The sequence below is a fragment of the Gadus chalcogrammus genome, chromosome 1 (genome assembly GCF_026213295.1).
Source record: "Gadus chalcogrammus isolate NIFS_2021 chromosome 1, NIFS_Gcha_1.0, whole genome shotgun sequence".
In the NCBI taxonomy this organism is placed as follows: domain Eukaryota; kingdom Metazoa; phylum Chordata; class Actinopteri; order Gadiformes; family Gadidae; genus Gadus; species Gadus chalcogrammus.
This window is the reverse complement of record NC_079412.1, coordinates 15,753,396-15,769,821: the sequence shown is the minus strand read 5'-3', so window position 1 is coordinate 15,769,821 and position 16,426 is coordinate 15,753,396. Positions and strand designations below refer to the sequence as shown.

The 16,426-nt window shown below is 46.1% G+C and overlaps 1 protein-coding gene across 6 annotated transcripts in view; it reads left to right on the top strand.

Annotated features, from left to right (window-relative positions):
- The window catches only part of rerea (arginine-glutamic acid dipeptide (RE) repeats a), a 130,222-nt gene that overhangs the window by 77,940 nt on the left and 35,856 nt on the right, over window positions 1-16,426 (top strand). For all 6 annotated transcript variants that reach the window (XM_056591720.1, XM_056591696.1, XM_056591711.1 and 3 more), the window contains 2 exons: window positions 13,646-13,751; window positions 15,319-15,415. In XM_056591720.1, the coding sequence (XP_056447695.1) occupies window positions 13,646-13,751; window positions 15,319-15,415 (203 nt within the window). The remainder of the gene's footprint in view (window positions 1-13,645; window positions 13,752-15,318; window positions 15,416-16,426) is intronic.

Here is a 16,426-nt window from a genome sequence, read left to right as displayed (position 1 = left end):
TTAATCATTTTAGAGACTTATTACACGTAGCTAAACATGCACAAAGAAAACCCCCAAGGACAAATAGCTCTCAAACGCACACAGCACCACTGTAGACAAAGAACCATCAGCCCCAACCTAGAGCTTACGCATAAGGCACTAAAAGGAAGCACTTTCTTTCCTTTAAAGATTGCTCATACTTACATAGCAAGATCATGTTAATCATTCATCTCATGGTGTATTTTAGCATGTCTGCTCTCTGCGTGATTGCACATCAAAGCTGTGGCGTGGCTGTGAAGGGGGTTGGGGGAGCTTTCACCGTGTTGTTTAGAGCTTGGAGACGAGATGTGATGGGAGACAGCTGAACTCTAAACTGTAAACGGACACTTCCTCTGTGGTGAGGCACATTCTTAAGTAGGAAATACCCCCCCCCCCCACCCATCTACACCTTATGATGTATGTATGTATATGTATTTCTTTAGATAAAATATAGATAGACACACACAGGTAAAGACACACACACACACACACACACACACACACACACACACACACACACACACACACACACACACACACACACACACACACACACACACACACACACACACACACACACACACACACACACACACACACACACACACACACAGCACTGCGGGTAAAAAGCCATTCCTGTCTCATCTCTGCCAGAGAGAGTAATTCCTCGGTCTACAGCAAAATCCTCTCCCTCCTTTACCCATCGCTACTTCCACAAAGCAAATGTACTCTGACTGTGTGTGTGCGTCGAAGCTATGCTTTTTGATGCCCAGGCTCAAACAAGGACAATAATAATGGAATGCTTGATCTGCAATGTGTAAAAAAATAAACAGCTGTTTAACATTTTGCCTCGCATGCTTTTCTCTATTTTGCTCTGCCTATATGCTTATGTGCTCAGTTTACCGTCGCCTGTTTCAGTGTTGTATCCAATGGGATTTGACTTACTGATCATCGTGACCACGTGCTGTTACACACCTCTCGGTTAATGTAAATTGAATTCCCTTTATTGCATCTTACAACTGCCTAACAGAAAAGCTATTTGCATGCTCTACCTTAACATACACATTAGCCATGTTGAAAGCATGGAGGCTGTTAATGGTGGTCTATGCTGGATTCTTTCAGCAAAGCCCTCTCTTGCTCCGCCCCTGCCCTGTTATTGCAGCTGTGTTGTCTACAATACATCTCTTGTTGCAACACAGCAGGAGGTAGCTTGAAGCTGTTTTTGTGTGTGTGTGTGTGTGTGTGTGTGTGTGTGTGTGTGTGTGTGTGTGTGTGTGTGTGTGTGTGTGTGTGTGTGTGTGTGTGTGTGTGTGTGTGTGTGTGTGTGTGTGTGTGTGTGTGTTAGGGTCCGGGATGAATCAAATTACAGTAGACGGATGTGTTGGAATATTGCATTAAATATCCTTCCACTACTTATTTACCAAATGTAATGTTGTATGGTTTCAATAGCCTATTCCTTTTGTTCGGGATGTAATGCACTCTTTGGTTCCCTTCCAATAGCACTTGAAATCCTAGGATTACATCCACATGCACACATCCGCGAACGCATACACACACACTGATGAGGCGCACACAAACCCTTGCATGCGCCACGACACCCTCAAGGATACATTGTGGCACATGTGTGCAAGTAATTTGCATGTTTGGATTTGCATATGGTGCGCATGCAGAGCGAGCAAGCCAGACCACCCACAGCTAAGTCTACGGGATGGCTCAGATAGCATGATGTATGAGTGAAACGAATAGTGTCCTCCCTGGAGGCCAGCACACAGACCGACAGACACAGGCACGCAGAGAGACAGGCGAAAGACAAGGTGACCTTGAGGAATAGAAATATAGTGAGGACGGAAAGCAAGGAGTAACCAAAGACGGACAGATAAGACACTAGAGTTATAACCCGGCCTGTGTTCGTGTTGTGATTCAAGTTCTGGGGGGCTACAGCAGCAGTTTGCTGGAGGCTCTCTCTCTCTCTCCTATTTCACACTTGGTGATGCTATCTGTTTTCATGCTCGCTCGCCCATTCTCCTCAGCCAAGTCCTGTTTATTTGCTTTTTTTTTCTCGTCTACTGGTGAGCCCCTCTACTACCCCCCGTGTGTGTGTGTGTGTGTGTGTGTGTGTGTGTGTGTGTGTGTGTGTGTGTGTGTGTGTGTGTGTGTGTGTGTGTGTGTGTGTGTGTGTGTGTGTGTGTGTGTGTGTGTGTGTGTGTGTGTGTGTGTGTGGGGTCGTTCGGTGTGTGCATCGACATGGGTAAACTGACCACACAAGACAATAAACTCATACCTCCTGCTATCATGAATTCTCTCACTCTGTTTCTTGCTCTTTCATTCTCTCCCTCCAAACCCAACCTCTGAGCCCCCGACAGCTGCTCCTACATAAAAAAAGACACCGCCTACAGACATATATTCACACTCTTACACAAACACACACCACTCTTCTCCTTGACTGTCAGCTCCTCACTATGCCCCTCACAGCAGGCACTTCATCAATCTTTGGACACAACGAACACGCACACACACGGACACACACAACCTGTTATTGAGACGATGCTCATACGACAGTGTTTTGTTTTTATCCCCTTCTCAAAGCTATCCTCTTTCAAGCCCCCTTTTTGTCAAATAGTGCTCTGTCCTTCTCTTTCCTTTTTACTGCTGCAGCTAAACATCTGTGCATGTGTTTGAGCGTGCACGCATGTGTGAAGGGGAGCAGTTGGGAAATCGATTAGCCTGGCTTAAGCAGGCCATTTTATTTCCGGTCTTCCATTACAACGCTCAATCAGCCCACAGCTTCTTCACGGTCGCGCTCTGGACGTACACGCACCCGTGCACGCACACACACACACACACACACGTACACACATACACGTACACACGTACACGTACACACACACGTTCACACACACGTACACACACACACACAGGTAACCACACATGCAGATTTTCTGGATTAGCTGGCCATGCCGACATCAAATCATCACACAAATTGACACACACTCACTCACTCACTACTACGCACAGACACAAAGCCTGGTTTTTACTTTGTCCCTCAAGCCCTGCTCTCTTTCTCTCTCTCTTTTGTAACACCTCTCGCTTTCCTCAGTGATAGTCCAGTCCATACGGGTACGATGTCTTGTTAGTTTCAGCAGGATATGTAAACACGGCAAAGATAACATAATGTATCGCAAGCAAACGTCCGGCCAAACAAAACACAATAGCTCGCAACACTTCGCAACACAAAGAGCTCTGTGTTAGTACTGAAACCTCAGCCCCCACTCACACTGTGTGTGTGTGTGTGTGTGTGTGTCTGTGTGACTGTGTGTGTGTGTGACTGTGACCAAAGAGAGCTGGATCCTGACTCAAGTCTCTGTTCTCGGGAGGATTGTCAGGTACATGCGCAGAAGACCTTGGCTCCCAGAGACCTTGGCTTTGATGCCACTAAATGAAAGGCTGAAGGCAGAGATGACAATGTTGTCTGCCTGGCTGAGAGAGGGTGTCTGGCTGAGAACTGGCGCTCGGTTAATAATGACATTACTCCATGAGCTGAACTCTTCTTATGAGCAAGTGAACCGCCCCCGTCTGACCTAGCACAGCTGGCTTTCAAGCTTCCGTTTTAAAGTCGATTAAAATGGCAGGGATTGCTGTCTGGATTGTTTGGCATTAAAGACTAAAAGAATCATAACTGGAAGGAAAAAGTGTTGGTGTAGTCTAAAAGACTTGGTTGGCCGGACTGAGGCATAGAGTGGATAATGATCATCATCACTGAACACATTGTTTTGTGGCTGTTCATGAGGGCTGTTTTCCCTGACACAGCTGTGCTCTTCACAAATGTTTTGACTGGAGTGGGAATCCATCAAAAGAAATGTGTCAAATGCAAAGGCAAATATTTACGTTAGTCACAAGTTTTTATGGAGTTAATGAGGGAGGCCAAGAGTCTCTCAATGGCTCTCCTTTTTAGCTAGAGGCAGGGGTGTCTGGTCAGCCCATATACTTGTCCTATTATTAACCCCCCACACCCAGGGCCAATTCAGTTTCAAAGGCCTCAGTGGGGCGCAAAGTGGTGTCTGGCGGTCTGTTTGGAAGCCGCACCGTTTGTTTCTGGGGTTTTAATTCCGAGGAGGACGTACTCGGGCAAGGCCAAGCCATAAATGTGGTGGTGGTCATGTGGTGGAGCTTGTGACTGCTGCTCTGCTCTCTGAGGCAGTGTCTGTCTCTGGCACTCCCATCTCGCCCCAGCAGCCACCCCGTTCCCTTATTCATCCCGGTTGTAATTAGATTCATCCTCTAGCGCCGGGTAACCTCGACCAATCTTCAATAGTCCAGCGTTTCTGCTTCCTAATCTCAGTATTAATCACAAATGTATTTAAGATTAGTCTTGTTTACACCTTGGACCATGTTTAACACTTTAACAAATTTCCGAATGTCACAAGATGTCTTGAGCAATTATATGGAAGAATGAATAATGACAACTCATGCAGGAGAGAACTCAACTCGACTCCATATGGCGACATGTGTCCTACGCAACAACACACACAATTATTTTTTTTTATATGTATTGCAAAGTTTGAGAGGCATAATTGTGTTAAGTCAACACTGGCATCAAGCAAATAAATTATAGGTCATCCCTTCAATTGTCATAATACGATCAGATCGCAAATTGCTACAAGCCTACTATACGATAGTAAAAGAGCGGTTAGTTTCACATCTGCGCAATTGTGACTGATCTTTGGTGAAGCTGGGATAGATGTCGGATCTCAGCCTGCACCGTCACCTTTGTGGGCACATGGTTATGTGGGCATTTCATTTCGCGTTTTTCTTATCTCTTGCGGCTGGGAGCTGGCGTATTTTTATCCAGCACGGATGGTCGATCGTATCTTTTTTTTTTCCTGCGGCTGGGTTTGATCCGTGTAAGAGAGTGCACATGTGCACACCCGTTGGTCGAGAGTGTGTGGGCCGCATTCACAGCAGCGCCAGCAAATCTGCCTACTGTGAAGTGGCTAATTCTCATCCAATCCAATATGGATGTCAGCTGACAGATGGGCCCAGTGTGTTCAAAGCACAGGCCGCCGATTTAATATCCTGACCATGCTGACCGGGGGGGGGGAGAGAGAGAGAGAGAGAGAGAGAGAGAGAGAGAGAGAGAGAGAGAGAGAGAGAGAGAGAGAGAGAGAGAGAGAGAGAGAGAGAGAGAGAGAGAGAGGAGAGAGAGAGGAGAGAGAGAGAGAGAGAGAGAGAGAGAGAGAGAGAGAGAGAGAGAGAGAGAGAGAGAGAGAGAGAGAGAGAGAGAGAGAGAGAGGAGAGAGAGAGAGAGAGGAGAGAGAGGAGAGAGAGAGAGAGAGAGAGAGAGAGAGAGAGAGAGAGAGAGAGAGAGAGAGAGCAGAGAGAGAGAGAGAGAGAGAGAGACCCCTATCTTACCACAGTAAAAAACTGACAGGACAGCCATCTCAGCAACGACTGCCCTCTTTCCCTCCCACCCTCTGCACGTCCCATCCTACTCGCTCTCTTTCTCTCTCTCGCTGTGTGTCTCTCGCTCTTTCTTTGTCTGGGTTTTGTTTCTTTTTCCAGGCGGGCTTGCAGAGCCGTACGCATGGATTAAAGTTCTCCGTCGCTACGACGGATTTCCGTCATTTGGAGTTCACAGAGGCCACTTGTGAGATCAATGTAGATCCGAGGAGTTTTTTTTGGGGGGGGGGGGGGGGTAATAGGTACTTTCTCGCATAAAAAAATATTACAACTTAAGAAAGTGATGTATTAACAGCACTGAAGCGAGAATTAAAACAGCTTTTAGCAGCTTTACCGCTACCGCTGCCGCGAAATGCATTCTGGGAAACTTGCATACTGTATACTGCGGTGCAGTCGGTCTGCTGTATACTGCATACTGAATCCCACATTCTGTGGGGTGTTCCACAAAGCCGGTTTTATCACATAACCGGGTAAGTTAACCCAGGGTTTGCTGTAACCCTAGGTTTTCCGTTCCAAAAGGATCACGGTATGTTAGTTGCTATAGCAACATATGCTCTGAATCAAACCTGGTCGGACCAGGTTTTGCGCAGGTTAAGTTTGAAACATAACCCGGTTTTGGGTATTTCAACCGGCGTTCGCCGCAGATTTCATGTGTTCACAATGGCATGCCCTTTTGATGCGAGAACTGCTGATATCAGAGCGCAAATTATACGTGCAATCCACCGGGAGCGATTGATAAGACCACGGCTCGACATCTTGGCATATTGGATGACTTTTTGCTGGAGTGGAGAGATATAGATTCTCGCGCAAATCTTTAATATATTTAAATAGCCTTACCAACACTACCAATCGAGGGCCTGGCCTCAGTTCACTCCAGACTATTTGCGTAGCCCTCCGTTTTCAAATGGTAGTTTTATCTAGGCTATAATGCTGGAGATGCTGAGCACATCACAGTCGTTTCAGATGACCCATCCAAGATTTGTATCGGCCTCCTATCATACAAAGAGCAATATTGTCTGAGTACTATGCCGAGAGGCATTTACAACATAAAGTATAAAATAGTCCTAACGGACTTGCATCCACTGGAGAATGTTCGATCGTAGCCGGCGGCTTCATTACAAGCACTGATCCATCTTGATCTGTGAAGTTGATGAATTGTCACTTTTAGGTTTTCTACCCAGTTACCAAAAAAAGAAACATTTGGAATAGTATGCGCTGTGGCAAGCACACGGTTTGCATGTGTTACTTCGAAGGCAAAAAAAATGGCTTATTTAAATTTATACCAATACGATGGTGGGAAAAGCTTACCAGTTTGTATGTTTTTTATACTTCATTTTTATACTTGATCCTCTGACCGCTTGGAAGCAATCGGAGTACATATTGTTTTAGAAGAAAGGGGTTATGTGGTAGGATCTTTAAGAATGCTTAACTGGGATATTTATATATTCATGGCTCAAATATTAAGGATCATGCTTTTGACGTGTAACTAACGCATTTACGCGGTCAGCGATCTGCTGCCAGGCTTTGGTTCTCCGGGTTCCAGAGGTTTTAGCGTTCCCTTTTCTTGTGATAATGTCCTTCTCCTCGTCATAGCTCTCCAGGAGAACCTGGAGTTCCATTTCATTGAAATAAGCGGCCCGTTTCGCCATATCGATCAGGGTTTCCATGATCCATACATCACGTCTTTTTAAGTTTGGCGTGGACGCGCACAACCTTGTGTTAACCAACCCCGAGTTGATTGAACTAATGCATAACCGCTGCTGTGGAACCGAAAACTCTGGGTTGGTCGGCACAGGGTCAATCAACCTAGAGTTCAGCGTTAACTCAGTGTTTGTTAAACCTCCGTTCGTGGAACACCCCTCTGTATGCAGTATACAGTACATACTGCGCAGTATGTAGTCGGCAGTACGGTAGTATGCAGTTTCGAACATGGACATAATACACGCGTGTATTATGTCGTCATACGTCAACGCCGGTAAAATTGTCAAATTATATAGTGAGTATTTAAAAGGTCTACCGTTAAAATTGACTGAAAACACAAGCATTTTAATGTACATCCCGATTATATATTAAATATATATTCAATATATTATATACAAATGTATATATATACACACCATTTTCCACTAAAACGTGCATTCGGTGTAACCAAGCTTCAAGCATATGGTTTTGTTGCCAAAAAGCAAAAAAAATGAGCCTTTTTGCAAAGTTGCACTTGTTGTTGCAATTGTTATTTAATTCTGGTGTTGTTTGTTTGATGCTTGTTCTGTTTGTTGTTCATTGTTTTAATAAGATAAATCCTGGTGCTGTTTGTTGTATTTTTTTATTTCTATTTTCTTATATATAAAAGGTTTACTTGAAATAAAACATGTAATGAATAGTTATGTAGATGCTTGATTTTTTTAGAGAGTAAAATATGAGACAAGCTTTGCAAAAAAAAAATCTTAGAGTCTAATTGAAAAGACAACAAAAAAATTGCAATAGATGCAAAAGAACAGCTGTTTAAAATCCTCCTCCTGTAAAACAGTATTGGTCGAGCATTTAAACGTGATGGCTGCATTTGGTGCTGATGTCTTATACATTTGTATTTCTTAAGCAGGTGTCAAGTAACCTAACCTGGAACATGTTTCACACACTGCACGTGACTTGGCTGTAGCGCGAATAAAATTTCAGTCAGAAGATTTTTTTTCACTTTAATCCCTGCGTACACCGTCTTATCAAAATATTGTAATCAGCCCTTTGAGAGGCTAGAAGGAACCCCGATGAGACTCAGGGGGGGTCCCGCCCCCGCAACTATCTAACAACGGCTGTAGCCAGAACAAGCGAGCCGACATTGGTAACGAACGATCCCCCACACACCACGCACACTGTCGAGCTAATGCTGCAGGGAAAAAGAATAACAGCAACCTGAACTTGAAATGACCCGTGGAGCTCTACCCGATCTCTCCACTCTCTTGCAGGGAGTCAAGTGGCCGATACAAAGGCATGGAGGGGAGAGGGGCTCTGACAGGCTGATTTAGAGGTTCTTTCCTTTACCTATGATGCACACAATCCCTGCCTGCACTGCAGGGCTGGGAGAGGAACCGCCGCGCTTATCCTGAAAGGCTATCATTTGTTTGTATGTGTGGGGTGCTGTGTGTGTATGTGTTCTATTGGTTGTGTGTTTGTTGGTTTTCCTTAGGCGGCAAACACTAAAATCCCCTGCTTTGTCAATCACCAAGATGTCAAAAGGTTGTACTCGCACGACAGACCTCTTGCACGGCACGTGTACAATTGTGCATTAGACAGGCACGTGAACACACGCACACAAACGCACACGCACACTCTGCCCTCCAGATGGAATTGTTTATTGAGTGCCGGTGTTCTGGCGAAGCTCTCTCTTATTCTGTCTGAAACGCAGAAAGAGCAGTGTGGAAAACTCTTCCAATCAGATCCATCATTTATTTAGCGTGGATGTGCGTGTGTGCATGTGCTGTCGCCAGAGGGATATGTCTTTGCTCTTCCTGTCGTTCCCTGCTCTAATCATATCATGTCGGAGTGGCAGATTAGTCCTCCCAGATCCCCCGTCTCTTCGCAATCCCCACCCACCCAACAACACAACACCCCACCCCTTCTCTTGTGGGTGAGGGGGTAGGGCGATCCAGTTGAAGTGGGCTCTGATTGTCATAAGGGGAGGGGGGGGTCAGGACAAGCACCTTTTGCAGTCCCCCATAGAATCGGGAGGATATTTCAAACTCGTTAGGGATTATTGGTCTTGAGTTGCATAGTGTAGGGGGGGATTTACAAAGCCTGAAATCTGCCAATAGGAAGAAGCAAACGGCAGGTTCCCTGTAACGGATGACTCCGATATCTTGATTAGAATGTTGATAATCAGACATAAACCCATGATTTTCTTCCTTGTAAAATGGCTTAAATGGCTGCTTAACTATTTGCCAGAGCAAAATAGCATTTTGTCAGTTGAAAAGACAGCTCTGTGGATATGAGAGAGGAAGGGTTCCCGCAAGAATTCAGAGAAGGAACGGATAGTCTAGACAGTAGAGTCTTCATGTGTTTACCACCAACCCATGTTCCCAGTTGCCTGGTGTTGACCACCGACCCTGCTGTGAGTCAAGGCCAGTCGTTGAGGGTGCACTGCTGAAGTCGACCCCGAATTAAAAAGTAGCCTTGTGGTCAGGAGCCTCTACCGTCCTGGTTCCACTCTGCATTGACTATCAACACCCGACACCCCTGCCCCCTCTGCCTGCCCTGGAGGGGGTGTCAGCCAGCTAAGCCTCTAGCTTAATCACCCAGCTAGCATAGCTCAACTGCCGGCCATTCCTGCCTGACATTGAGGCACTGCTGCCAGTCCTCCCCGTTTGACCCCCTTCCCCACCTTCTACCTTTTTCCTTTTTTTTTTTCTTCAAACATACTTTTCCCCCTTCATCTGGTTTTGCGATCTGGTCTTTTCCTTCCTTTGCGCCGGCCGGCCCACCAACTATCGAGGGAAGTCATAGATTGCAGCTCCTGATGTCATCGACAAGAAGGGGGGGTGGGTGTGTCATCGGCTCGGTTTGTTGGGTGGGGGGGGGATGGAGGTCACAACAGGGTCTAGCAGAGGAAGAGGAGAGTGTTTGAAAAGCGGGGAGTATAAACAGAGGTTTCCTGTTAACTGGGGCCCATCTTGTGGGAGTGAAGGGGTCTGGTTTAGTTTAAAGCAAGGCTCTAGTGTTATAGGGAGGGTGGGGGGGAGTAGGACAGAGGCAGCATGGTTACAGGTTGCAGGAATGTTGCCATGGCTTGGTCATGGATAAGGGGCTGGCCGGACGATGTGCAACCAAGTTGCTAGAGACTCTGGGAACAGATGCAACAATTTAGCCTTGCTGTTGGGAGAAGGCTTACCATTGGTTAATGTTACCGTCAATCAACATCCGGGACCAATTGAATAGCGTGGAGTGTACTGAAGAGGAATGAAAGTACAGTGCCTCATTTTACAGCCTTTGTGTTAAATAATGGCGTTCAGATGGCATACTTGATCCTTCAAGTATTGCTTGCTTTGTTTTTCCTGCTTGGGTTATTCTTGTCACGGGGTGCTTTCAATTGAACAGAAACTGATATAAGTCAAAAATTGTATAATATAAATAATGATAATTGCAAAAAACAGTTGTCCAACTTGGATTACTAGCTGTCATGCTGGTTAAAACTCTTCATCCCCTCAGTCTGTCCTTGGTTATGGGGTTTGTGAACAGTGTATTATATAGCATTTGGCTGCTTTCTATTCACCATTCAAGGCTTTTTTTTTCTTGGAAGGGGAAAGGCTGTCCCCTTGTATTTCACTTGCTGGTCTTTGTTGTGGTGTGGTCCTACACAGGGGCCGGGCTACAGAGTTGACTGCACACACAAGTACCCTTACAAAGGAAACTATACAGCCATTATGGAGCCAAGGGGGCCAGCCACCTTAAGAACAGGCTGGTTGGCCTGGGAGAAAATGAACCCAACGCACACAATGGCCCAGCGTTGTCCCTGATCTGGACACATCTGACTCGCTGCTATTAAATATGAGCAGCGCTTTTCAGTTTTTCATGCATAGTAAATAAGTGTCTTATTTGTACAGGGGACTCTATTGATTTACCGTGTGCCTTTTCTCAAGGCGGAGCCTGTTAAACAGCAGCCGCTGCGTGCTGTCTTCCCCCTGTGTGATGTGTGAGAAGAATGTCACAGGCCAGCCTGATCCACAGGTATCATGGTTGGTGGTGGAGGGTTGCTGGGCGTGGGGTGGGGTAAAACACCATTGTACTCAGCCCTGAAGCATGACTCTTAGATTTATATCTGCACAATGAATAGAGGCCAATTCCTCTGACCCCCGGGGACTCTGGCAGAGGAGCAGTAGGTTACTTGTCATTTTAAAACCAAAATGGAATGACGTTTGGTTTGCCCAGCACCTCCACTCCTCTATATTTATCCTAGCCCTGGTTAATTCAGTGCTCTCTCTTTACATGACCTCTACATTTTTTCCAAACCCCAAATCTTTCCATTTTCTATGCATCTACCATGCTCTTTTATTGGTCTTTTTCCCATTTGTATTGTTATATTTTCCTCGAACATGTTTCTTGTGCATGTTTATCCTTGGTAGTGTGGGGGTATGTTTCTTGGGCCCTACATTCCCAGGATTTAGGCTCCACTGGGAGGGAGTGCAGGAGTGTGTTTAGCCCTCCGGCTGGGCAGGCAAAGATGGCCGACACTGCTTGGCTCAGCTTCCCTCTACTCAGCTTTGTGCCGTGTGGCTGAGTGGAATTTCCCCCCATGCAGCCAACATTGTGGTTCTTTGCACATTCTCGACGCCATTGTGACAATGAGCATTTGAGGAGAGATATTTGCTCATCATCTTAGCTCCCTGATGCCTTGGATATCTGTGTTGGCTAATGTTTAAAAACAAGCGTTTCCTTCTGATCGTCCCTGGCTTGGTAGTAAGTTATGACAGATTGTGTGTGTCCGGGTGGTACAAACATGAGTGTTTCTTGAGACACTGCCAGCCCGTGTTTCCCCATTAGCGTTGAACTCATAACCTTTGTGTTTGAGCAAATCCATTTTGATTCTGTGGTTTTACAGGCAGAAAATGAGCTGTTCAGGTAGCGCCCTTGCAGCGTTTACAATCTCCTAAAAGCATTAATTATGGAGGAGTGCTGGTTGACTGCTTGTTCTGCCGCGATGGGCGGCCTGTATCTAGAAGGCAACAATCTCTCCGTACATGAAGAGACAAGGGGCTGCAACAGCTAGGATAAGGAGGGGCGGGGGGAGCAGAGGCATGACGTCACCTTGGCTCCCTAGTGTGTGTGTGTGTGTGTGTGTGTGTGTGTGTGTGCGCGTGTGTCTAAGAAAGAGGGACGTACAGAGAATGGAAAGAAATCAGGCAGAACACAAATGCAGGCTGACTGACTGTGTGCCAGCTGCTGTTTAAGCACATCCAGCCTCAAACACATTCACCTTCCCTCCCTCCCTCCACTTCAGTCCCAGATGAAAAAAAGAACAGGAGAGAGAGAGAGGGAGAGAGGGAGGGGGGGGGGGGGGGGGGGGGGGGGGGGTGGTTTAGATTAATATCTTGCCTGCTCTCCCTCTCCTGCGTCTCTCGTCCTCTCATGCTCCATGATCTAACCGAACAATGTACTCAGTAAAGGCTTGGAATATCTTTTCATTGACCTCATGCTCCTTTAACACGGTGATAGACACACACACACATAGAGAACGAGAGAGAGGATGGCATCGGCTATAAAATCAAGGCTGTAAATATCACTGCTGTTTAGATGGCTTGGATTAACATGGCTCCGCCCCCTGTCTCCACAGTCCAGGGTGGTGTCCGTGGTTGGTCTTCAGGGGCTGTGTACGTGCCCTGCAATGCACACACACACAGCAGCGGTGTGCCTGTGTGAAAGAGGGCTGTATGGCCCCCAGTGGCAGGGCTGTGTCATAGTCCGGCGACCAATCATAACGCGGTGCTGGCTCAAATGTCCCCTGAAAGCACTGTGCAAGACGGCCTGTTGGGCTCCTGTCTAGGCACATTCAATAATTTACAACATGGAAAATCTGTGTGTTTTTGTCCTTTTCTTCTATCACCCCAGAGTTGGCCTTGGTATCCACTGTCTATTTCTTTTATCCTCCCCACTCCTTATTCAGTCTCCTTCTCCCCATTATTTTTCTTTTTTTCTTCCTTCATTGACTAGCACTTGCTCCTTGCTCAACCTTGACTCAGCGATGCCACTTGCTGGTTGATTTGAGGGATAGCAGGTGCTCACGTGCGCATGCATTATAGCAAATGGCCGCTAGGTGGCAGCATTCAAAGAATACCTTTATAAAGACATGGTGGAGGGGATAATTCACCAATAAGATACTGCAGCAGTCTGAAAGCATTAGCCCTATGGACGGAATCAATGGTCTCGCTCTCTCTCTGTTTCTCTCTCTCTCTCCATCTCTCTCTCTCTTACTGTATCTTTATATATGTGTATGTATATATGTTTATATGCATATGTCCTCGCACTCTATACATTTCTTGGGGACCCCTGGAGGCTGTTATCAAGGAGGCCTATGTGTGATGTTGATGAGAGACAATTATGTTTAACACTCTCTCACTTGTAATCATCTTCTTTGCAGCACAGCTCGCTGCATCACTCATCGCCTCTCTCTCTCTCTGTTTTGTAGAGCAAACGGGACCATCTGCTAATGAGCGTGAAGTGGTACTACCGCCAATCAGAGGTCCCCGACTCTGTCTACCAGCACCTGGTGCAGGATCGGAACAACGAGAACGGTAAGGCCAGCTGGTTTACATGCCCGCTGGAAAAAAAACACACACACACACACATGCAGAGGCACAGACATGCATCCCACGCACTATTAGGGGTTATGAAAGGTAGCTGTGAACTGTATTTCAAAAGGTAGACTACATTAATTGTCACAGGCTACAGAGTGCTTTGGCTTCCCAGAGTGCTTTGCTGTTCCGTATCTCAGGCAATGCTTCACTTCTGGGCAAACTGCTGCCAACAGTGCTAATAACCTGAAGCGGCACACAGGCTGGACATGTATCTCAACACGCTCACCATTCAAACATGCTCTGTCTAAAATAACTAAAACCTTGTAGATACTGAAAATCTAGAGAGAAAAGAGTCAAGTGTATGTAGAGGGGTTGTCTTATTTGTTATTTATATTTATTATACTATTTATTCTTTTTTTATGAAAGCACTGAAGGAGTGGCACCTTGAATTTTGTGGTGTTAATACTCTTTATTCAATGCAATGATAATAAAGCTTCTAATCTAAATGATGACCCTGTTCGAACCATCAATTTCATTGTCTGGTGTTGTCCTCGCTTAAACAACCTCAGTCCCACTTACACATTAGATATCTCGCTATTTGTAATTTTGTGTATTTATATTTTGATTAGAGATGGTCTGATGTCTGGGTGAACGGGGCTTTAGGTTTTTTCTCGTTTCATATTTGTTTTGACGATTCTTGTTGCTTCAGGCAATGTTTTGTAAGCGCTTAGTTGGCAAGCGCATAATCGTCCAGCGTCCAAGTGTTTTAAAGTGTCTTCGGAAATATATTTCAAGCCAACACCGTGGACAATGGCCACTGTTAAAATGCTGTTAAAAAATACATTCTCAAAGCTTTATCCACTTGCGCAAATGAGTGGTCTTTTGTAGAATTTCTCGGTAACCAAACAGGAAATAAGGTTTTATTTGCAAGGCTCTGCGATAACATAGGACTGCTGGATCTGAGATTAGGTCTTCACTGATAAAATACAATTCCTCCTGATAACTTCACATGTAGGTAGTTAGCCTTAGAAGTAAAACCAACATCCTAGCTTCCTTATCATATTCACCTTCACTTGGCTTTCAACAAACAGTGATACTGAGAGTAAACATACTATCCCACACACTCCGCTTGGATAAATAATGCATGCGGTGCAGGCTAGCCGAGCTTGTTCGGCAGCCGGCCTGTCCATTGAGCGTTAACTTGGATCTATTAGTATTGATGTCACGAGGCTAAAGCGCAGCGCTACAGACACGCCACCGGTCGGCTCGTTTGTCAAGTGAATTCCCTGGGTCAGGCCGGGGGCTGGTGATGGGCTCTGACCCATGTGAGGTTCATTTCACTGCAGAATGGGGCCATTATATCCTTTCTTCATAGGACCAGACCTTATTGCTTTTATTGAATTATGTGGTTTAATATCGACCTCCAAGGAGGCACTTTGCTGCTTTGATCACGCACTCACATTGTGTGTTTGTGTGTGTGTCTCTGTGTGTATGTGTGTTTGGGAGTAGATGACCTCTCCTGTTAAGGTTTATCACTGGGCTCTGTTTTATTCTGTCACTCTAGACTCTGGTCGGGAGCTGGTCATCACCGATCCAGTTGTCAAGAGTCGAGAACTCTTTATCTCGGACTATGTGGACACGTACCACGCTGCTGCACTCAGGTAAACAACGACGCACAATAAACACAAACACAACAGGCGACTAAGGCTGCAAGCTTCATGTCCATAGCCTTGAGCCAAACAATAAAGCACTGAAGCAGCAAATGATGGGCTTTAGCCTCCCCTGTCGTCGTCCTCCTTCTCCTCCCAGAAAATATGATAGCAATCACACTGTAACCCTCTCGTTTCCAGTACCAGGAAAAAAAAAAGCAGCCATGATTGCCTCGGCCTGCAAACATATATTCTGCTTTTCCCTCTTTTCCTTTCTTCATTTCATCCGTTCCTTGGCTCGCATCAACCTACACCCCTCCCACACGCACACACACTCACACACACTCTCTCACAACTCATCTTCTTTCGTAACCCACCTCCCCCTTCCCATTTCTGTCTTTTAAACAAAACCATGTGTGCTGCTCCACAGGCCGCGTGCTTCTTCACTGATCCCCTACCCCACCCCGCCCCACACACACTGGTTTCAGGGCAAATTAGCGGCAACTTCTCCAGCACAGAGCACCCTTTGATTTGACTCATTCTCAAGCTCCCCCCCCCCCGCCCGATGAAACGGGAGGTAATTCCAGCGGGATGCTGTCATGGAGCAGCTCAGCTCTCCCTCCCCCCCTTGCTCTAAACCTCCTGGTCCTCCCCAGCCACCCTTTCATCCTGGGGGGTGCAGGGAGAGCTGAAGCCTGGCTGTGGAGCCACAGACCGCCGTGTGATGCCCATTATTTTTGATATGCCCAGACACAACATGAGGCAAACAAAAGATATGCTGAGGTTCTGTCTCGAGTCCTAGTAGTCCTTTTAGTTTATTTTATTTTTATACAATTGCATTTTTAAGCTTGCATGAATTTCTGGAGCAGGGGTTCTTAAAAAATATCCTGATAGAGAAGATTACAACCCACTTTGGTTCCTGGGTCATCACAGCTCCATCAGGCAAAGTGAGGCTGACAGGTTCAGCTGGTGCAACCTCCCGCAGTAGCGTATCCCACAGGCGGATACCAGAATACCTGCTGC